The 24,493-nt window shown below is 38.1% G+C and overlaps 1 protein-coding gene across 2 annotated transcripts in view; it reads right to left on the bottom strand.

The window, feature by feature from the left end:
- Window positions 1–18,303, bottom strand: part of cnksr1 (connector enhancer of kinase suppressor of Ras 1) — a 30,064-nt gene extending 11,761 nt beyond the window's left edge. Inside the window, exons 1-6 of one of the 2 annotated variants that reach the window (XM_015007127.2) lie at window positions 18,096–18,303; window positions 16,093–16,250; window positions 12,019–12,221; window positions 11,710–11,794; window positions 2,591–2,632; window positions 2,336–2,455 (exon numbers count right to left, since the gene is read on the bottom strand). In XM_015007127.2, coding sequence (XP_014862613.2) covers window positions 2,336–2,455; window positions 2,591–2,632; window positions 11,710–11,794; window positions 12,019–12,221; window positions 16,093–16,250; window positions 18,096–18,147 — 660 coding nt within the window. In that variant the 5' untranslated portion in view covers window positions 18,148–18,303. The remainder of the gene's footprint in view (window positions 1–2,335; window positions 2,456–2,590; window positions 2,633–11,709; window positions 11,795–12,018; window positions 12,222–16,092; window positions 16,251–18,095) is intronic. The other variant, XM_015007126.2, reaches the window with a different exon arrangement.
- Window positions 18,304–24,493: the final 6,190 nt, after the last annotated feature.

Below are 24,493 nucleotides of genomic sequence, written 5' to 3'. Positions count from 1 at the left end.
TAGTAATGAAAAAGGAATTAGAGTTTATTAGGACAGGGTGAGACCTGACAGGCAGTATGTGGTGTCTCCAATGTTTAAGCATCTTTACAAGATGGAGAGGAGATTACAAACATGGACGTGAAATTAGATTTGCATTATCTTCTGGCTGCTACTAAGCAAGTTCTCACTTTTAAACAGAAGCGCAAATAAGATTTATATGTTAATATGTTGCCGATTAGGAAGAGTGTCATTATTAATCCATAAAGTCCTGCAAATGTAATGGCTTTCAGTGTTAGTTTATAAGAAATAAATACTATTATTATGTATTTTAATTTGTATTTAATTTATATTGAAACAGATAATAGATTTTTAATTCAAAAGTGTTGCAGGTATTAGGATAGATTTCCTTGTCAGTTAATGTTTTCTAGAATAACATTTAGTCAAATATTTCCAAGGTTAAAACTTTGTGACAAACACACACGAGTGAATCGTTACGTCCAGAAAATTAAGCACTAACTTTAGAACTTATTGACATAATTTTATTGTTTTTCTTTATTTTAACTCAAAATTTCTACAACTATATTTACACAAAATTTGAAAAAGATTCAGTGCTTTTAATTTTTATATCTACATTATGTCAGAGACACGTCACGTTTGGTAAACCCCCCTTTGTAAGAACCATAATGCCTTCTGCTTCTCACTTCCTTTCTCCCTGCCTTTAGTTCCCATTACTCTTAATCTGTCAGAGCGCCGACTTCATTATCGGTGATGTGCTCTAATCAATTACCTGCTGTCAGCGTAATTAACAAACTGTCTCCTCTAACTAAGTGCATTTGTAAAAGTCCTCTTTTTGTGGAGCAGTGGATCAGCAGAAAAATGAACTTAGCATTCAGAAGCACGGCTGCATTCATGGACATGTAAACAATATGCAGGCACAACATCAGAGGTGGCGTAATGTAGAAAGAAATGTGATGGGAAAATGCAGCCAGCATCTAATAAGACTTTTTAGTTAATGGTTTGAGTCCACAAAGGCAAAGAAAGAGGGAAATGAATGAAAGAAACAGCTCTTTAGAAATGAATCCTAAAAGGATTCTAGATTAGTGGGATAACCAGCGCAGAGGAACAGAGGAGAGCTGTGAGTACTGAAGCAAATGTGCAGACTTCATGGCAAAACAGGACATGCAGCACAAAAAGAACATTGTGCTTTAGCCACCAAACATCAGGGAAGCTTTTAGGAACAGAAGTAAAAGTGGTGAAGAACGTTGAGCTGGATGAAGGAACCAAATGATGAAACCCCCCAGCAGAGGGTTAAAAGTAAGCTTTAAACATGTTAGTGTTTAAAAAACAGTAGAGAAAAAAGATTAATATGAGGGTGAGCAAACTGATAAGCTTGGTGAAGTTTAAAAAAATGGATGTGAAGGTCAAGAAAAGTAAAGAAAAAAGAAGGAATATTGAAATGTAAATATTTTTACATTGATTTTGTGTGAATTTTAACTGAATGAAGAAGGAAACACTTCAGTTTATTACATGGCAGATGAAATCTGATTTAGACAGTTTTTACTAAATATCAATATGGGTGGGATGAAAAAAAAAATCAAATAATTAATTAAATCATTTGTAATTTATTAATCACAATCAATTCTATTCTAATCAAATAGCGGTTAGCAAAGTTTATCCATTCCAATTTTCATTTTTGACTGAATCAATAAATAAAACATAGAATGTGTATTAGGATGTTATATAAATATTTCCAGCTCAATTTAGTGTAAACTAGAATATTGACTAAACAATTATAGATGACAATATTTGAAATATTAAAGAAAGTCTTTGTGTTTTTACAGTCACTAAACTTTAGTGGAAATATGAATTTTAAATCCTGTACATGAATCTGTTCTTCTCAATGGCTCAACACAGCATAATTAACTAACAAAGTAAAAATATTAAAAATATAAAGAAAACTTTCTGAATTTAAATCTTGCTGGGATATCAAAACTGACATGTTCAGCTTTTTTTATTCTGAATCTTCTCAGAATGTCTCATTCTGGGTTTGGGACTATGTAGCAATAATAAACATTTAGCTTTTACTATCCAGCACCAAACACACGACTTTATGTGATTCATCTCATATTAGCTTATTTAAACACCAGTTCAGTTAGCATGTGGGCTTCACTTTTCACATTTCTTCTTAACGTGTTAATTGAACGCATACATTGAATAGCCTTAATAAAAACTAAAAATAAAACAAAACAGGGCAAACTCACGAGAGCTCATTGTGCCTGACACAGATTTAACTTGGAATAAAACCTTTTTTACATTCATGAAGGTTATAAGGAAGGAGAAGGTAAAAAACCGTTACCAGCTGATCACTGGGTGTAGCAGGTACCAGGCTGACGCTCTCCAGCTGAGCCGTGTGGGTCAGAAGCGAGTCGGAGCTGGAGTTCAGGATCTCATCACAAACCTCCACCAACTGACGGCACTGAAACGGGAAAAACCTTCACTTACTGGGAGGAGACACCGGTTCACACAGCTAAAAATACCTCACTTAAAGCACAGTGAAGCAAAAGTTTCATCTGCTGAAATTATGAATGAGCATAATGTGAGATAAACTCACAACAGATATGATGTCCTTCTCCTTTTCGTAGACCGTGGAATCCTGTTGGAAGAGTGAAACGGCAGGATTTGAGCAGAGGAGTCGCACATCGGTCTAAATGCTAACCACATTGATTTGTGGAAATGGGACAAACTGAGTCAAAAGCCATGTCCCATTTCCTCTTCACAGCTTGAGTCAGGAAGCAAAAAGCCACAAACAGTTGAAAGCTGTCTGATGAGGTCAATAGTAACGATTCATATATCCAATCATGTTTCTGACTCTGCAGCTTCTTGCAGTTTGTCATGTTACAAACGTATACAGCAATGTATCTTTAAACTTTTTATTAGATGGACCAAAGCAAAAGAGGGCAAACTGGTGCAGTGGGAGGAAACTGACACATTGATACAGATAAAATAAAAAAAATTGGGGGAATGCATTTGTAATCTGACACCCATGAAAACTTGAATGAAACAAACGGACCACTCTTCCTCACTCTGCTACTTTTCTTCTTCTACTACTCTCTAAGTTGCGTTATTTGCTGTTATTTCAGCTGTTAACTTTATGTTTTCTCTCAGTTTTTTCTCTCACTACATCTGGTCTGATGTTCTGTTGGCTGGGATTCTTTCCTGGAGGAGATGATGAAACACCAACATAAAACTAACTTACAAGTAAAATTTCAGCAGCTTGTTTCAAGTAATATTGACAAAAAATGTATTAGATCCACTGGCAGATATTTTCACTTCTAAAATGGTAAAAATGTCTTGCTATAAGTGAAATAATCTTTGAGGGAAATTAGTTCTTTTTTATCTGAAAAGTTGCTTGTAGTTAGTTTTGTCTTATTTAGAGTACAAAGATATTTTCTCAAGAAACTTCCCTTTCCAACAGGACAACAACTTTAAAAATACAAGCAGAGACATTATGGAATGATTTGGATTAAAGCATATTCACATGTTAGAATGGCCTAGTCAAAGTCCAAATGTACATCCAACTGAAGATCTGTGCCTCATTTTCATGGACTCTTTACATCAGATTTGATGATCCCGACTTGTTTTCCAAAGAACGGGTTAAGTTTTCTCTTTCTAGATGTGCAAAGCAGCCAGAAACAAACTCCCAAAAACTCACAGTTGAGTGACAGATGGTTTAATGAATGCTCAGATTTTTATCTGTAAAAATTTTTGAAAATGAATCACTTTGCTTCCACTTCACAGTTATGAACTGCATTTTTGGCTGATCACAAAAAAAAAAAAAAAATGAATTGTGTGGAAAGTGACAAAACGTGGAAAAGTTCAAGTCGTATGAATACTTCTGGAGGCAATAAAAGGTAAAGCTTTTACTGGAGCCTAGCAGCTTATGATTATTAATACATAGGGGAATAGTTTCGTTAGAACCAGTCAAACGGATAAGAAATGCTCAACAGCAATGCAATTTATTTACAATCAGTGAATAATTTTTTAAGGAGAATTGAAAATTAAGAAAAGTTCTTGTACTAAACTGCAAAGAAATTCAATAAAATCAACATCAGACCAAAGATGGAGCATCCCTGAATTTACAGGATGACCTCAAAATCCATAGATCCTCACACACACACACATGCACGCACGCACGCACGCATGCACGCGCACACACACACACACACACACACCCCCACACACACACACACACACACACACACACACACACACACACACACACACGCACACACACGCACACACACACACACACACACACACACACACCAAAGCAAAAGAGTGTGTCCCAGTTAATCTGCATTATATACACTCCATCTATCTCACATTGATAAACAATGTTTTACTCAGAAGGCGCCACTGTTGAATGATACAGTTGTTAAAGCCATTACAGTGGAACTAAATTGTGTCTGGTTTCTGGGATGCGAGTGACGATAATGGTTCAGCAGGCAGAGTGATGGCTTCAGAAAGGGAGCAGACGAAATGAAGAAGCATATAATGGAGAACGATGAGAGGATGGAGCCGATGTTTACAAAGCAAAACACACCAGATAATATTAATGCCCAGAGCTAATCTGAGGGGCCGGGTGACGAGTTGCACAGAGGTCCGGATGGTAAAACTAATCCCTGTGAAATGTACCGAGGGATCAGCACTGAACACAAACGGATTGGGCTAATTGAGAAGTCATATGACACAAGACTGAGGAGGAGAATCATTATCAGCCCAGTTCTGCTTTTACACCCATATTTACTCAAGGGTGAAAACTTGTGAGCCTGTGACAATGATTGACACTTTAAAAATAATTCAACAGATGAAAATAGCTGTTTAAACTTTAAACTTGATGCTATTGGAGCAAACTAATCTCATCATGGCAGTCAGGCTAATTGTCAGGCTTACTCAGCTCAGCTGCTTGATTAGTCAGACACTTTTCACAACGTAAGGACGTCTAAAAATAGAGCAGGAAGCAATCTGAGTAAAAATAAAAAGGTACAACACAGGGAGTCATGAATACATATTAGCATCTTGATTTATAATGGCCTCATTTTTTGCAATCAAAAACTGGCACCAAAAGGCTAAAGGAAACCTGAGTCAATCCAGACAAAATGTCATATTAGCTCATGTTAGCATGCTCAATCTGCTTGTTAGAGCAACCAACAATGTGCTAAGCTGTGTTTTCACATGATGTCATCAAACTGGGTGCAGCCATATTGGAGGCAAATGACAAAACAAGCATTTATTGCTGCAGTCTCTCATCCTAAGCCCAGTAAGTAACATAGTAAACATTCCTGAAGTTGAAAACTTTCTGATTGAGAAAAACATGCATTTTTGACAAACTGCCAAAGATATCTAAAAAATTTAAATGTCAGACGTTGTGTGAAGAGAAGAAATATCTGTGGCAAACCAAGCTGCACCTAAACGTCTAGAGGAAGAATGTGAACAATATTGGAGTGCACTCAGTACATTCTGTATCATCTAAGAAGCATGACCCACAAAGTTATGACGTTTAGTAAATTATTGTGCAGCTCAAACAGTTTTAGGCGTAAATCTTTCACATGTGTGCATTTCTTCTGCTTTCATTTCTGCCTGTGATGTAGCGCCGAGCTGCCCAACCCAGATTCTCAGCCTGCTGTTGTGAAAGTTTTCACATCTTTTCCTGTTACAAAAAGTTGTTCAGATGTTTTAAATAATTTCAACTCATATCATCGGACTGTTGAAGGCTCAGTGAGTCAAATCACATGCGCTGAAGCCGGGAAATATTAAAAAACATGAAGGAAACCGGATATTTTAGTTAAATAAATATGCTTGACAAAGAATAAATCTACATAAAATCTACAGAAAGGAAAGTTTTCCATGAGTATTTTACCACAAATAGGGAGATGCCAATTGTAAACTGATTGTAAAAATATATTTTATTATATTTTCAGAGATTTAAGTGTTGCATCTTATCAAAACCAACTTCTTGATTGAATAACAATTATTTTACATTGAAGTCTGCCAACTCTTTTTACCTGTAACCAGCTCAAGTCTTACAGTAATATGGATATTAAACAGCAACAAGGCGTAAAATGTAGGACATAAACTCTTAACTTGCCTGGAGGTCAAGTTCAGATGAGGTTGCACCGTCTACCAACCAACAGAGTATCACTTCTGTTCTCACTCAGCAACACCTTTTTCATTTTATGAATTGCATAACTCTGCTGTCTGTGGCATATTTGTCACAGGAGACTTTCGCATAACAGTGCAACCTGTTCTGCATTTTAGCAGTGGAAGAACAGGAAATGGCACATTTAAAAGAATCCAAAGCAGGCGGAATGTTCTCTTCTGCAAGGAAACTGGTCAGAAAGCCGGGCTGGAGAATCCGAATGTGTCAAAAACTACAGGTGATCATGAATATGACCAAAGGTTCATTATGAAGTAGGTGAGAAAAGGTTTTAATGCATTTATTTACATGGATAAAACCGATGCCCTTTAATAACAAACTGATATATTACTGGGTATAATAGGGAGCAGATGCTCATCATCACAAATTACAGACAAAATTACATATTTTTTACATCTACACTGCAATGCATACCTTTAAAAAAATCTGTTTCAGTTTGTTCCTCCCAAGAACTAACATAAAATATAAATTTTTAAAAATGCATGTTGTTGGAGAAAGTCTGAGGTCTACAAAAAGGTTTGAATGTCTCTGTGGAAGAAGACGAAGCGTATCAGGAATAAAAAGGGGTGAGGTGTGGTGGAGATGCGTTTCATTTTTTCAACAGCCTCCAGCATTTTGATGCTCCATTTTCAAGCCTTTCCATTCATCTGACGTCAAAGGGATTATAATAAAGAAACCACACCTGAACTTTTTATAGGACATATACCTAAAAATGTAAGATGTATCATAAGGATACAGGAACTCTACATGGTTAGTCCCACGTAAACTAGCAAAACTCATCTCTACATTGGAAACAAAAACAGTCACCAAGAAAGTCACACAAACAAAGATAGCAGCTCGTAATGAGTTAATGTGTCTAAAATAGAAACAGTTTCAGATTGGACCTACAGAATCAACTGAGTGATTCATTGCTACTGAGCAGAAGGGAGGCTTTCCAGGGGTTTGGTTTTGCTAAATATAATCTGTGATCAAGTATTTCTTGGTATATTCTTTCTTCTGTTGGGTTAGATTTTGGTGTCATCAAATCTTCCCTCTTCCCAACTTTAGCAGTTTTGGTTCCAATTTATATTCCACAATAACAAAGAAATGTGTTAATTTACTTGAGGTGGCAAGAACAAGCAAAGTTCTTGTGACGTTTTTTAAATGGTGATGGTAAAACCATAATCTCACCTGCAATGATTTCAGCACATTTTCTGTAATGTTTTAACACTCCACTTTAATGAAATACGTTTATGTTAGTCCAGTTAAATCTACCATTAGAAGATTGCTCATGTTTGTTTTAGCTTTAATAAGCGTAATAACTTCTCATACTTCCTAAAACTCATCAGGCTGAAATAGCAATCAGATCCTCACACAATCTTTGTCTAATTCCTACTACTGCTATTTTAGTACACTTGAATTAAGACAAAAATAACTTAAAAGTAACTTTTCAGCAAGATGAATAAGCTGTTTTAAGTCAGTAATTCTTGAATACAGATACAAACAGTACTAGTCCTACTGGCAGATTTTTTCACTTAAAACAGGAAAAATGTTTCGTTATAAGTGAAACTAATGTGTTTTTATGTATATTTAAGATTTAATTACTTAAAAACTGCTGACACATGTTGATGAAAAGTTACTTTTATGTTAGTACATTTGAAATAAGACAAAACTGAGATATTTGCAGTAGAAATTAGGCAAAAGTACTTGGTAAGATTTTGTTTTTTTGCAGTGCATCAGTGCAAATAAAGTATGATGTTAAATCTCAAGAGAATAATTCAAAATTATACTTAAGAATATTAAAGTTTTGCACAATATTTTATCATTCATCCCCAGAGGTCATCAAAAGTACTAAGCTAACATAAAAAGTGCAGATAAGAAATGAAAGGCATGGGAAAGAAGCCGTGTGGTGGATTGACACACAGCTGGTGTGTTTCAGAATCCATCAGGCCACTTTTGTGGCTAATTTTGATGTGTTTGCAAACTGTTTTCTGAAAATGTTTCACCACCTTGCTGGAGAAACTGGTTGGACATGCCCAGCCACATTCTCCAGCTCTAAACTCAGGGATAATAAATATATTTAAGTGATAAAAAATGTTCCTGCTGATTGGTGGAGGTCAAACAGAAAAGTCAAAGATCTCAACTAACCAACACAGTTAAGCTCCAGTTCTTGAACTTGCCCTGTTGATGTTTCATATTGCTAGCCAGACATGCTATAAAAAGATTAGGAAACATAAATACACCTGCTGGGATCATTTGAGATCACACCCTGCGTCTCTCCTGTGTGTCTCTGGACGTCTCCCTTCTTTTCCTTCATCTTAACATTAACAGCTCAGCCTTTAGGCTGTCAGTCTTGCTCAATGTTTTAACCTGTTTATGAGGATTTTCTCCTTTCTGTCCTCTTAATAAGTTATCCACTTTGGTGAAGCATGTTAATATTTGCTAGCCAGTGACAGCTATATTGCATTTTAGTGCATTTTTATATGTTTCCTGTCAAGCTGAAGCGTTATGTAACCCAAACTGCAGACTAAAAGCAAAGCTGTCATAGCTGTTTTGTTTTAGAAGTATTTAGACCTTCATAAAATGTTTTGCTTTTATCTGGAGCTGCATTCATCAAAGGTGCAATAACAGACGTTATTTACTTTCTCTTCTAGAAACCGAATAAATCTCACATACCTGAGAGTTCACCTCTTTCTCCCCTTGCCCTCAATCTCTTTAGCTCTGGCTGCTGCCTGAAGCTGTGCCACAGTGAAACTCAGAGCTGACAAGTTAAGTGTTGGGTCCTGGCAACACCAGCTGACTGCTGACCCAGATCGCCCCCAGGGTGGGAGAAAGAAATACACTCTGAAATGCACACACTCTCACGTAGAAAGGAGCAATAAGAGTCCTTTCTTTTGTGAAGGATGTGGTGCAGCTTCTGTGGAAGTGCCTCTCTAGAAAAGACGTCACGCTGAAGGCCTGGCCCCCTGACAACACAAATGTCACGCGGGGAATGACACCAGATTCAATTAGCCACAAGCAAAGCTATATGTAACCATGACTTTACTTGTGTGTGAGGTGAAGGGAAATGCGCATGAGTATGCAAAGACACTCAGCTGTACAGTTTTTACTTATAGACTGGAGAGGAGGAGGCAGAAAAATCTTTCACATCTTATATTCCAGGCATTATTGGAATCTAATGTGACACGCCGACACAAAGTAGTGCATAATTGTGAAGTGGAAGGAGAATGATACAGATACAAATTGGAAGTCAGCCATGTTCTGTTAGCACTCAGTTGAACCATTCGTTTCTGCATTTAGAGTTGCAGGTGTTTTGGATCGTGGTTCCACCAAATTTGCATATCTAGCGACTGAAGTATTTCACCAAACTTCTGAGCAAAACAAGCTCAGGCTCTATCAGATCGCATTAGAACGTCTGTGAATAACAACTTTCAAATCTTATAACAGATTTTCAGTTTGGATTAAGAGCTGAACTTTGACTAGGCCCTTTTATCACATGAAAATGCTTGGGTCAGAAACTTTTACAATTCAGTGAGTCGTCTTTTTCTCCCTGTTCTCCTAAACACTATTTGTTTAGAATTTACATTAACTAACCTAGTTGAGCTAAGTTAAGTTTTGCAAATATCTAGTGTGTAAATTTATCTCCACACCAGAGCTGCTGTTCCCTGCAGCTCCTCTAGAGTTACCACGGCTGCTGCTCAGGTGAATGCTGTCCGCACTCAGCCTGTTAGCTCAGGAGTAATTCCATGTCTTGTTTGCAGTTGTCCCATCTTTGGAATATTATTTTATATTATTTTAACTCTGCTTTAACTTCTCCACACTTGACCTTTCTGCTGCAATTCTTTATTTTTGTTATTCTGTTTTCTAATATTCTCCAACATCAAACTTTTCCTTTCCAATCACCTTCAAACAAAAACATTTGCAGCTCACAGTAAATAAGTTTGAAAGCTATTAAGTTGCCTCTGAAGAACTTTTTAAAATGTGTTAAATGTTTCTAACAATATAAGCGATGCGTCAAATTCATAGAGCTGAAATTAAAGGATCAATTCCAGTTTTTTTTATCAGCTGCATTGGAGTCCAACCAATAAAACATCCTCTATGTTCTCCAGCTTTCAGCACATAACTGGCACCTCTAAAAAGGGAACCAGTCAAACAATCACCTATAAATAAAATCAGTTGACAACCTGTGCGCACCAAAAATGGTGAGCTTTGTTAACTTACTTTTCACTGACTAAGCTCTCTCCCCCGTGTGTTGGTAGCCAATAATGAATGAAAGCAGCCGTCAACAAGGCCAGCTCATCGCGTAGGAGCAAAACAAACAAAAAAACATCTTCTCAGAGTCAACACACTGCATCACTCAGCTATCCACACTTAATTTCATTCTCATACTCGCTGTTTCTCAAGGTTCATTAGGATTTTTTCCCAGTAAAAACACACCGACAGAGTTTAACTTCTGATCAACCCCCGCAGCTCAGAGAGCCGATGCTTCTGCGACAGACAGCAGCTCGCTTTTCATTTTCAGAGATACAGTTTCTTATTTAAAATCACTTCTCTTTAAACTTAATGAGACAGAAAACAAGTGTTGCATCTAAAAGCAGAAAAGGAAGGATCACCTGGTGTGGAATTATCCAATCAGAGCCGTGAGGACAGTACCTGTCATGCTGGGCAGGTTTCCAGAGCCGGATATATTTAAAGTCCTTTAAAAACCGGGTCTCTGCTCCAGAGTCTCTTTCAGGTTTCTTCTTGTCTGTTTTCTTCTCTCCTTCACCTCCGTCAGCTTGTTTTTCCTTTCCTGTTGTACTTCTGAGAATCCAGCCTCTTGCTGCCTGTTGCTCGGTGTTTGGTGTTCACTCCCCTAAGAGTCATTGATAGAGGCAGTGCAATCCCTCTCTAAGTCTCCTCCCTTGCTCTCTGACTCCCTCCCTCCGGCGGCCAGCATTACAGATCCAGGCCTGTCCTCTTTGCTACAGCAACCACTAAGCCCTTTCCACCCTCTTCTCATGTACCCTCTTATGATTATTCCTTCCTCACCTGTTTCTTTCAAGCATTTCACGACTCCACAATGGAGGAAACAGAAACCAAACGCAGCTAAATGTTTTTGTTTTCTTACCAAAGCTCCATAGAGGTGAAACCTCCCTTCAAATATGTCAGGAATTTACAGATAAAAAAAAAAAAACTGTGTAAGTAAAGTTAGGCTGAGGAACAGACGGGTGTGCATGTGCTTCTGTTTTTCTCGTTTAGTCTAATTGGGAGAATTAAAAAGCAAACTGGCGGACACCCAACCGATTGTGGTTCCTCTTTAGATATTTATCATGCGTGACATTACGGCTGAAAACGTAGCAGTTCCTTTTAAGATAAAACTGATCTGGGGTTTAGGAACAGAATCGCTGTAAAAGTCTGCCGACCTCAAGCACACAGTGGAGTTTTGTCTTTCTAGCTCTGAATTTTGGACAGAAAGTCAGAGTTGAGCTGAAAGGATTTGGAAATATCAGATTTGAGCTGAACTGATGTGGGAAACACATGAACACACCCACCTTGTGGACGATGTCTCTCAGATTTCTACAGTGGGTGAATATGCTCTGAGTGGAGGTGTATCTGCTGAGCTGGGATAACTGATATCTGGAAACACAGATCATGACGTAAATCAGTTCAGACGGATTGGGAGTGAGAGGACACAAAGTATTACAAGCAAAAACATTCAGTCAGAATTAAAATGAGGGGAGAATCCCACTGAGGTAACTCTGTTAAATCGTTCAACCCACAAGCAACACATAGAGCTAAGTGATCTAAGTTAAATAAAACACGTTTCACAATGATGCACGCAGGACTTCCTCTTTACAAACCTGTTGAGCAAGCAGAAGAGGCCTCTGGCAGACGTGATGAGCTCTATGACGTTCTTCAGAACGCCAGCTGGCAGCTTGGTGGCGCTCCGTCCGTCGTAGCTGTTGTGGCGCCAGCCGCCCTGGATGGCCATCGGCAGGGAGTGGGCAACGACGCGCAGCTTTTCCGTCAGACCGCGCAGGGTCTCTCCTCCCATGCCATAAGTCTGAAGACAACACACACAACAACACACACATGTAACGACCGGGCAGGACATTCCACCCCCTGCTGTCACCAGCCCCTCCAGAAGAGGGTAGAGATTGTTTTTGAATCACATTTTCATATGCTGTGGTTTGTTTCTGGCCAAGTTCCATATGCTGAAAACAAATATCTAACTTTCCCTCATTTCCTGTGTCTTTTCTGCTGTCTGGTTTGAATAAATCCACAGAAAGCTTGAGTATCAGAGTATTATTCCACTTTTCAGTCCAACAGACATTTTCATATTGCTGCTTTCATGCAACTGCGTACAACACAGAAAACCTCAGCAATGAACTTTAAGAACAGCTCAGTTACTTTTGAGCTAAAAAACCTGTGAAAAAGGAGTTAAGATTCTACAAATGAATCTATCAATGTAAAGCAGGTTGGGACGTTTGTTGTTGTGGAAACAGTATAATTTCTGCATCCACTGACGACAACAAAGCAATGAAAACTTTTTAAAAATTACTGAAATAAATCATTTTTAAAATGTGTGCACATTTCTTTAACTTAAACAATAAGATTACATTTAAAACATTAATATAATAAAAGATTTAAAACAGTAGCGTACAAATGTAGCCCTGGGAGAAATGAAGATCCCACTGCACTGAACCCACTAAAACCCTGCTGGTTCCACCGAATATTGATTTCTGAACTCTTCCTGAGTTAAAACATTAACATTATTGTTTCTAGATGAATATGAACTTGTTTTCTTTGCATTATTTGAGCTCTGAAAGCAATGCATCTTTTTCATTATTTTGATTATTTCTCATTTTCTGCAAATAAATACATTTTTGCTTTGAATTTCAGAGACATGTTGTCAGTAATTCATAGAATAAAAGAACAATGTTAATTTTACTCAAACATAAACCTATACAGAGTAGAATCAGATAAACTGGTAATTTAAAGGTCTCTTAATTGTTTCCAGAGCTGAATAAATCATATTGAAATCTAAATTAATAACAGAAGTTAGTGTAAATCCTAATAATGTATATTTATGTTTACAGTTATGCCCAAAATGATTCATAACCCTGGTAGATTTAGATTTTAAAATATTTTTATTCAACAATGAAGTTTGTTTCTGATAGAAAATGAAAAATTAATGCTAGTCATGAAAAAGTTAACTCATCCGTTTCAATTAGCATTTTATGTTTTAAAATGGCATAAAAGAAATTATCTACACAATTCTCAAAAATTGCTTTCTTGGTATTTGAATAATCAAACCGCTTCTTTAACTGTCGGTCAACAGTTTGCATGTATCCACTGATATTTTGATGGTTATCTTTGGTATCGGACTTGTGAAAGGAAGGCCTCATTTCCATCACCTTAATCTTTATCTCCCTCCACAGATTCTGGATCAGATCGTGGTGGGACTCCCCCGCCTCTTAAATGTTCATATTTCTTCCAGAAAGATGTTTGTGATAACAATGGTGGTGTTGATAAGCATTCTGTTGCTCCCAGCTAAAGCCAGCTGGCGACAGGCCACAGGCCCGTCACAAGGCAGCACACAGGACGAACAATAACACATGCACACACTCGAACCTGCAGGCACTTTAGAGAGCCCAGTTAACCTAACAATCATGTTTTCAAACTGTGGGAGGAAGTCAGAGTACCAGGAGAGAATCCTTGCATGGACAGGAAGACCATGCAGAAAAACCCCAGGCACAGATCAGAACCCAGGACTGATTTATATCTAGTCAAATATAATTCAAATAAAGCCACAGACTTCATATTATCCCTGCTATCAAATCAAAGTCTTTCAGAAAGACAACAGCCTTTATTCATTTGTCAGTCGCTCCAGTTTTCTGCATCCCATCATGAAACACAGCAGCTGCTGAAACAGAGTGTGTGATTGTTACGGGCCACTCGTCTCGGGGTCAAGTGCTTCGTACTGGTCAGGCTTTGTTAGTCCACATCATCCAGCCACCAGGACAAGCTTGTCAACAAGTGTCCATGGATCTTTTATGGAGCTGTTAATTATGTAGCTGTGCACTTGAAAGTGTTTCTGTCTGCACCATGTGAGCATCTGATGGGGAGGTTTTATGAATGAGCGCAGTGTTAAGACCTTCATGGAGCATCATGACAGACACAAGCACCCACACACAAGGTCTGTCTGAGGAGAAAAAAGGAATTACTAGAGGAGCAGCTTTCCTCATTCACAGACTCCAGGCTTACAAGTTCAATCTTATCACGGTTAATTAAAGAACTCAGCAACAAGGAGTTTAAGCCATCTTAGTCTGAGGTTTACAGGCTGTTACGTTACCAGAGCTGCTGAATTAGAGGTGAAACTGAAGCAAAGACTATTCTGGAAGTCTCCACACAAAACAGCTCATTTGTTAAGTTCCTGAAGCCTCCATGCAAATTTCATAGAGATTGTAGCTTATTATGCATGTATCTGATTTAATTGGAATATAATTGAAAAGGTCATTTATTTCAGTAATTAGTTTATAAAGGCTAAAGATACACTGATCCAATATTAATACGATTGGGTATCGATGACAATACAACCAATCCCTGAGAGTAGATCTATTCATTCAGTTCTGTGCTTTGTGCTCTGAACGACATAAAGCTTTATTATTTATTTTAAATTATATTTAGAATTCCTAATTGCACTTTCTGAGCCATTTGAAAGAAGATTTGTTGCAGTTTATTTTTTTACATGTTTGACTAAGATCTATTGTTTTGTCCATTTCTTCATTATTTATTTACATTGACTGTTAAACTCCTGATTGCACTGACTGGACAAATTAAAGTTGTGTAGTTTCCACATGTTGTGGAGCTATTGGTGTGTTTAAATGAGCTGTTCTGGTGCAGCATTGTCAGATAAATGTGTAAATCAGTTTAATTATGTCTCTGTTAAAAAAAAAGAAATGTTTTAAGTCAATTCAGCACTTTCTGTGTCGGCCGATACCAACACTCAGACATCTGTATCCGTATACAAAGTGAAAAAAGTGAATCGGTGCTTCCCTAATGTAGATTCATTAAGTAATATAGTTCACACTAAAAAAAAACACCTAAACCTCATAGAGAATCTAAGTATTGTCGAGTAGAGCATCATCAAGAGGAGGATGCGAGACATCAGAGTCAACAGTGGAGAGGAGCTGAAGTTTTTTAAAGCACGATGGGTTTCTTGAACACTTCCTCAGAGCCACACGCTGATCACCTCCAGGCCAAGCTGCACTGATGCAGTTAATCATGCAAAAGGCACCAAAAACATTCCCAAATATTGTCCAGGACACAGCAGTTCTCTGGATATGACTCAGCATGAGTGCTTATTTGATGTTGACATGAATAATACAGTTAATGTTTTTACTACAAAACGCTTGGAAAGCTGGAGCTGGAATGTAAGATCGAAGTACTAAGAAATCACACTGAGTAAAAACATCACATATTTCACTAAGGCAAGGCCAAGATGTCAGGAAGTTCTGTGGTTCTGGGTGTGCTGGCCAGATTTCTAAGAGATAATCCTACAGTTCCTGGTACGACTGTGTAAACAACAGCAGAATCTGAAAACATTACAGAGGTGGAAATCAGAAAGCTGTCATATCACAAAATATACAACACCCTCAGCAAATATGACCACTCAGGTAATATCCTGCTCACTTCACAACACACACAGGAGACAGACCTGGAGACAGATGATGCTGCTGCAGGCATGCACTGTAAACACACACACACACACACACACACACACACACACACACACACACACACACACACACACACACACACACACACATGCACACACACACGCACACACACACACACACACACACACACACACACACACACGCACACACACACACACACACACACACGCACAGGTGTGTGTTCTCACTCACCAGGGAGCAGAGTTTCTCCACAGCCTCCAGAATCAGCTCCTGGTGTCCGATCTTCTGAACTCCCAGCACCTCCAGATCCTGGGACGTCAACTGAAGCAGGTCCAGACCTGACAGGTGCCACTCCGACACCTGGTACTGATCAGTGGGAGCATCCAGACCTGGAAGTCATGGAAGCTTTTTAGTTTTTACTACAAACAGGTCCGGAGCATAAATGGAAATTCTCCAGTGTCAGGAAATCTGAAGCATGTACCAGCTTGAAAAATGCCTCTCGCTCTGGAGCACCGAGGTTAGGACTGAAAAAGTCACGTTGAAAGGAAATCTGGGTTTTCACATGCAATATGTGAAATGAACAGCAAAAAGTAAATGCAAAATCACAAAGTACTTAAAAAAATTCATTAACTTGACTTGAGTTTTGATTTACGACAGTGTAACATTATTAAAAATGTGTAAAGTTTAAATAAAGTCATTTAAGCTGAATTTAAATGAACTCAGTTGTATTTTTTTACACCACATAGTACATATTTTACATATTTTACGCCAATATGGATTGAAACCAATGTCTTTCAATACATATTGGTGTTTTGAATTTATTTATTGAATGATTCCTGTTCATACTCATAGCACACTCCTAACTGGGATCCCCCAGGAGTTCATCCAGGGTCCACTTTATTTTCTGTTGGCATATACAGCTCAAGTTAAAAAGAAAAAGATCAGATGTCACTTAGTTCTCTCAAACTAACTAAATCAAAAACTGATGTAATATTCATGTGCATATTTATCAGTAGCTTTTTCTTGTTCTTTGCAACTGGTTGAAAATGCAGCATCATGGTGTCTGATAGGTACATGTGATCATTACCACATCCTGCCGGTTTTAGCTTCTTCTCTGGCTCCCTCTCCATTTTAAAATGATTTTCAAGACCTTACAGTTTTATTAATGTGTTAAATGGGCAGGGAGCTCCTGATTCTGCACCCCACAGGGAGGCCAGTAAGGTGAGGTGAGCAGATGCTCCTGGATGAGCAAATTAAAATTGGACTCTGGAGCATCCGGCCCAAACACATCAGAACCTCTGCAACATTTTAGAAAAATCATTCAACAATCATTTTCTGTCATTTAAACCAAATTGTGCTGTGACTTTTTGACTGACTGTGTTTTTTTGTAATGCACTTGAAGTTTATTGTTTTTCTTTGTTTTAAGAAGAAGAAAGAGCTGAGCCAAAAAGCAAAGCTCTTTATCAACCAATCTGTGTTTAGAAACTCAGGATGCCCCGTTTGTGAGGATTTCTGCACAAATCCCACCAGTAATCTCTTAATTTTACCAGCATGTTTCCTCTGACTGGCAGTAATAACAGCATCTGTTTAGGGAGGTAAAGCTTAGGGTGATGAGATGTTGGGCTTCCAACCGCAAACAGTTGGAGTTCATCTCAGAAGGTGAATTGTCAAAATACCAGCAGAGGAGCGCAGAAAGCTGTTATTACAGAAATTATTTTCAGATTCCCATTTTCACTCAAATTGAAGTAAAAACAAAATGTATATTTTTTTTAAATAAATGAATATGGCTGACTCATTTATTTTGAAAGTGCTCAGAAAAACTTTTATTACGATCATAGAAGTTGTCTACAAAGTAGCATAGAGAAGCAGAGGACTCCACTGTGTTGTAACTCTGTTGGAAAGCATTAATCCAAGCTGAGCTTTGTGGTTAAATCTCTTCTCTTTCATTTTTTTCCCTTTTTTCTTTTGCAGAACTTTGTTTAGTCTCGGTGTGTCCAACAAAATAAGCAGGGAAACAACAGAAGGCCATTGTTTACCCGGTTGAAGCGTTTAGCTGTTGACACTGATCAGAGCTGCACTGTTGTGGCTTCTCTCTCTCACTTCCTCATTCCACCTCCACCTTTCACTTCCAATAGGATTTGCGTTCTGCTTCTATTTTCGACCTAACCGCCCCGATCCAAAGTACCTGCGAGGGGATCAAGTGTTTAAAAAGAAGAAGCGGGTATGTCCCTCACCTTGGAGCCACTTGGTGACTCTCTCCTCGCTCCACGCAGCGATAGGCTCCATGCTCGGAGTCCTGCTCCAGTCGCTCGTTCAGCTCCCGGCGGTCCTGGCCGACTTCTACCTCTCCGGACTGCTGGAGGAAGGAAAACTCGATCCTGGTTTGGAATCGGATGATGACGAATGGCACTCCTTTTCTCAGGTAACAGGTAGAGTTCCCCCCTCTAGTGTCAGCCAATAGTACGGAGCTGTCAAGCCCCGCCGGGCGCACGACCCCTCCCTCCGGTATCTATCACCCCCGCCTACCTGCACAACTTCATAACTGGCTTCATAATCACGCTGCGTTCAGGCTGAGGAATCTGCGTGAGAAAGACCGGCGCAGATTTGCGGCCTGTCAGCAGATGACGCACAACAGCCGCACCTGAGTTGCGGAATTATGGCTAAAAAAAAGCTTAACCCTGTTTCCATATTGATTAATTAAAAACTACCCCATTTAAAAAAAACTTTTTCCATAAATTAGTTAAAATGTTCTAAAGGATGGTTACATATTAACAGAGTTATTATTATTTCCTGTGTTTAGTTCAGTTAATTTTTAGAATTATGGTTTACACATGAATGAAAACCTAAAATTCAATTTGTTAAAATATAATTTAAGACCAGAACAATAATTTTAAATACAGAAATGTTATTACATACTGAACTGTATTGTCTATGTGCTGTACTGCGTATTCATCAGTGCAGCTTGGCATGAAGGAGATCAGCCTGTGGTGCTGCTGATATGTTGAGGAAGTTTTAATACTGACTTTCTCATGTGTTTTTGTTTCTGGTGTCTTTCCATTCAATTCCCCACAGAGCTCTTGAAATTCTTGACAATCCTTGAAGGACTATGGTTGTCTTTGTGGATTGTTAATTTTCATTCTATCATGCTTTTTTCTTCCACTTAACTTTCCACCAGTAAGCTTTGATTCAGCTGTTGAGAAGCCGGCAGTTTCTGCAGTTTTTTTGGTTACACTGCAGTTATCCGTGTTTCTTGTGCACCTTTTCTCTACTTCTCCACTTTTTTCCACACAACTTTCCATGTATATTAAAGCACTCTTTTTTCACTTAAATTTTGGCATTTTGTGGCGTACCTTTTTGTGGAAGACGTAAGGAACGGTTTTGGTGGGCAACTGTCAAGTCAGGAATCTTCTCCATGAATGCTGTAACATAACATTTCTGTGTTAGAAGTATTATAAAATGTGAATTTTTTAAAACAGTCGGTTATACATCTTAACAGAGACAAATGCTTGAAACACATCATAATATGTAATGATGTTAAAGCTCATTAATTTAAATAATGAAATAAATAAAACTTTTAATGATGCTGTCAGGTACATTTTGCCAGTTTTTCCTCTTTTGTCTCAAATGTTGCAGCAGATTCATTACTGAGATGCGTCTGTGCTGCTGCTTTCTAATGCAGGAACTTTGTGAATCCTCAGCATATTGTGACTCACAGAGTAAAATTCTCTATTCATAAATAATCACAAGAATTTGTTGGGAAAAGAAAAGCTAAAAGTACCAGCCGACCTAATCCTCTTATCCAACCAGTCTGCTCTCCTGAGAAATATCCAGAAACGTTGCTAAATTCACTCTGAACTGTGATGACGTCTGGGATCCTACGATGACACAACTTTGCCCAAAGTTTATGAATATTTTATTCTTGACTCAAAATCTTTTCACTGCTTAAGAAAAGTTTTCAATGTCATCATCAAAGCAGCATCTTACTTGTTAATATTGTGAAGGTTACCATAAAACTCCACATTTTAATACATGAACTCTGCAGGTATTTATTCTAATGTGAAAAACTAAAACTTGGTTCAGTCTCTGATTTTAAAATATCCTGTCTGCATAATAAACTTTAACTAGGTTTTGTCTTATTGTATTTATCTTCATGTTCCTTAAGTTTACATAAGTTTAAATTGATAATTTTCCGACTTTTCTTAGCTGAGTTATAATCCAGTTTTATTCTTTTATTTTAATCTATGCTTGTATTTAACATTTTGTTTATAATTTCTATTGAGCCATCTGTACTGCTGAATGATTTCCTAGTTTCTAATAATAATCATGTGTATAATAATAATAATAATAATAATAATAATAATAATAATAATAATAATAATTGTTATTATTATGCATACGTATCTTTCTTTTAGTTCTTGCATGTTCAATCTTATGAATTTAATCTTTTCAGAATGACAGCTTGTTTTTGCTCAGGAAGTTTGATTATTTTTTCATTGTATTTATTTATTTTGCGTTCATTTATTTAAAAGTAAACATGAATTGACTGATTGATTGATTGATTTTACATCTGTTGGAATCTTAAAAAGTTATGTAATGAATCTAAATGCTGTTTTCTAACACCTTCAAACTGCCAGCTGCTCTGTTCCTGAGCTTTTTGGTTTCAGGGCCATAAAGGGGATTTAGTGAATATCTGTATGCTGCCTTAGAGTCATGTGATAAGTTTCACAAAGTTTTCAGTGCACAGTTTCCCTTACGGCAGTAAAGGGCATGGCCTGATCAAAAAGCCGTATTCATCAAAGTGCTGCCCTCAGATATCTGGCACCCCCTGCTGTTGTTGCTTTTGAACAAAGCCGAAGAGGCCTGGTCAGGGCAGAAGCCATATTTATACATCAGTAAGTGACACATTGTGGTTTTATGCTACAATAAACAAAGTGTGTGACAAATGAGTGAAGAGATGAGTGAGTTTCCAGTACTGACTTGCTGACAGCTAGCATTTAGCTTCTCCACTCCTGTACTGGATAATCAGTAACCGGAGAATCTGTTACTGCTGTTTGTCTGTGCAGAGTTGAGTTTGTATCACAGGTGCTTTCAAAGACAATACTCCTGGCTTCCTGTTCTTTTTCTCTATTTTTTTTTTTGCCCAACCCAAATACCCGAGGAACACCGTCAAGCCTCGACTTGCTGTTCTTGCTAGACGGTGCTCTCTGAGTCAGATGATCTTGTTACTTCTTGTTCTCTTTCTACAAAAGATCTGGTCGTGATGACAAACACACACACACACACACGCACACACACACACACACACACACACACACACACACACACACACACACACACACACACACACACACACAAAAACAATGGAAAACTTTATTTTCAGTGTAGAAATATTATTTCTTTACCAGCTTTTTTTATGTGAAAGTGTAAGCCCACCATCTCGATGCATCTACAACCTCTTTGTCCTATTAGCACTTTCTGTGTGAGCGATGATTGCACTGATGTTTGGAATGCAAAGAAACTGCTTGCATCTGAAGTCTTAAAGGCAAAGAGCCAGGCTTTTTATAATTACATTGCCTCCTTCTGTCGTCATTCAGCACAGATTGGTTAATTACTGTTCCTTCAGTATTGCAGATAATTGGTTTCTTTCACTCTTTTGCACTTGTCCTCTCTCAGCTCTGATAAGCAGCAGTTATCACCACCAGTCTAAAAGTCCTTCAGCTGAAATCTGACACACCCTGTGCGGCTCATTTCAAGCTGAAATAAGCCATCCACCCCTCCCCCACATTAATGCCTGCTTTATCATAGCAGGTTGGAGAGGCTGAAGAGGAGCACAACTGAAATAAGTTCTGTTTGGATCATCTGCACTGTTGAGTAGCTACAAATTAGTAATTAAAAATGTTGAATCTACAAATTACAACCTTGATGAGAGTAAAGATATTGAAATGAAAGCTGACTGAATGAAATATTAAGTGGATATGGATTCTTCTCTGCAAAATGCAACATCATTCTTAAGTCTTTTCCTGGATCCTCAATTGGATTTAGGTCAGGACTTTAACTAGACCATTCTGAAATATTATGCATTAATCCAAACCCTTCCATCATCACTCTGGTTGTTTTCTAAGAGCACATGTGCCAAACTCAAGGTTCAAGGTTCAAAACTGACCCGCCATATCTTATGTGACCCTCCAGACTCTACACTGTAAATAAAAGTAAAAAATTTCTAATTTATGGTAAAATACCATGGCATGGCATCTGTGGTTGCCATAATTTTACCATGTAAATACAGTAAAATTCATATAAATACAGTAATATTCTGGGACCACAGCTGCCGGTATTTTATTGTAAATTAGAGATGTTTGCTTTTACAGTGTAGAGAGACTCTATGCTCTGGTTGAACCTTCAGGTAGTTTTTATCTGTATACTGCTAAATTACATTAATGTGAAAAAAGATTGATGTTATTTAACTTTGATAAGGACTCAACAAATGCAGAGGCACCTTTTAAAGTCATATTTTAACATTTTAATATGTTGTTTTGTCAACACATTTTGCCACAACATTCAGGACGGTCATGTGGCCCAAATTAAAAATCAGGTTGACACCCCAGGCTTAGGGTCGATGTCCAGCTGGAACATGAACCTCCAGCACAGTTTCAAGTCTTTTGAAGCTTCTTAAAGGTTTTCTTCTAGGATTGTCCTGCGTTTGGTTTAACTTTGGCCACCTTCCCAGGCCCCCCACAGCCTGATGCTGAAACCAGCATGTCATGTTGTAGCAACTCCAGATAATAGAGCTAAGGTGCTTGAATAAAAACTTCTCTTATCTTTTCTTTTTTCTTTCCTTTTGCTTTCTTTTTTGTTTCTTTTCTTTTCTCTTCTTTTCTTCTCTTCCAACAAGCAAAGTACCTTGAATAACTGAAATCTGTTGATGAGGATCCAATAGCCTAGTGCCAGAAGGCCGGTGAATGATAATAAAACACAGATTTGCCCAACAGAGAAAGTCCAGCTTTCTCGTTGTTGTTTAGAAATAATTATTGACAAGTAATATAAACAAAGCACAGTCAACAGTAAATATTAGAAAAGCAAAAATAATTATCATATGGAAAATTTCTGACATCCTGTTTCAAATCTGACAGCCACTCCACAACTGGAGTGTGCATGTATTTGCATTTTGATGGCACTTTTTACATCAATACAGGGAGCTCCATGATTCATTGTTTCCCCCTGAGCTCCCTCAACATCACTCACCCTCTTCTCTTCATCTGCCGGTTTCAGTTCAACTGAAATAAAACGAGGTTAATCAACAGAGTCATTTTCACGTCAGTTCATCTGATTTGTGAGCTCAGGGAACAAGCCGGCCATCCGATTCTCCACGGCTCCGTTAAATTTCACATCCCACAGTTAGACAGGGAACATGTTTCAGTTCCATGGTGACAAATATCAGGGAGGGATCCAGCTTTGTTGCATGCGCATGTTAAGACAGACTGACGCATGTTTTTCCTGGATTATTCATGCAGCTGCAGGTAGAGTTTGGGCATCCCCGGAGTGGGTGGAAGCTGGACATCTCTGAGTCAGAAATGCCTTTTCAGTTGGTGACCTGAAGTGCAAACTAAAACTTGGATCTTCATTCAGGTTGTTGGTTTGATTTTAACTTCCTCCTGTCACAGGCACTTAACCCCCAGTTGGTTACCATCCTGAGTTTGGTCTATAAATGTAACCGCATTTGTAAATGTGATTGAATATACCTGAGGAAGCTGTATATACTGGTGCTGTTGTAAACATTGTAATGATCTTTCTGACCTCCAATTTGGGAAAGTCTACATATGAAGCTTGTTTGATTAGAAATTTTTGAGTTTATTTGGATTATTATCCTTTCATGGATTCCATGAACTCCTATGTTTGTAGTGTCTGCTAGAGAAAAGGCCCACAGCATCACAGATCCTTTGCAAGGGTGGCAAGATAAATTTGAGCGCTTTTTCAACAAGAACAATTATTTCTTAACTTTTAACTTTTTTCCTTATTGAATAAATTTACTCAAACTTAAAGTTGGATTTTTCAAAACATTTTTATTGGCATATCATATTGTATTCCAGTGAAGGATGATTTTTTATATTTTGCTTAGACAGATCTTTATTGGGGGTGCTGCTAGGAGTCATAAACATTTAATATCAGTCTGCTTATATTCTCCATGTGGATGACAGAGGAGAAAACAGCGATTGTCCTGAATAATGGAGATAGAAAAGAGACGGTGGAGAGGATGAGGGATGAGAGAGAGCTGTGGACAACAGTTAGTGGTGTGGCTGCACTAAATAAAAAACACATTACATTTGGAGGTGCCTTCAAAGCTCCTTGCAGCTGATAATCCATCATGGAGAAAAAACTGACGGCTGAAAAATTATGTTTAGGATTGATGTGGCTTTGCGAATCACAGTTATCTGAACATGATGTGTTGGGAAGAAAGAACGTTGATCAAACCTTCTGTCCATGTCATCGTTACACGGCTCTGTTCCAGAGATCACAGAATTACATGCTGTCTTTTTGTCAGTTGCATTTTTCCCCGGTCCTCCGTTGTGTGGGCATTCAGGCATGAATGAACGTGGCATTCAGTCTCCGAAGTGTAAAAATAAGGTTTCGTAGC

The sequence above is a fragment of the Poecilia mexicana genome, unplaced genomic scaffold (assembly GCF_051168715.1).
Source record: "Poecilia mexicana isolate PSO_F unplaced genomic scaffold, ASM5116871v1 scaffold_22, whole genome shotgun sequence".
Lineage (NCBI taxonomy): Eukaryota > Metazoa > Chordata > Actinopteri > Cyprinodontiformes > Poeciliidae > Poecilia > Poecilia mexicana.
The sequence above is the reverse complement of the archived record's forward strand: the minus strand, read 5'-3'. Positions and strand labels throughout refer to the sequence as shown.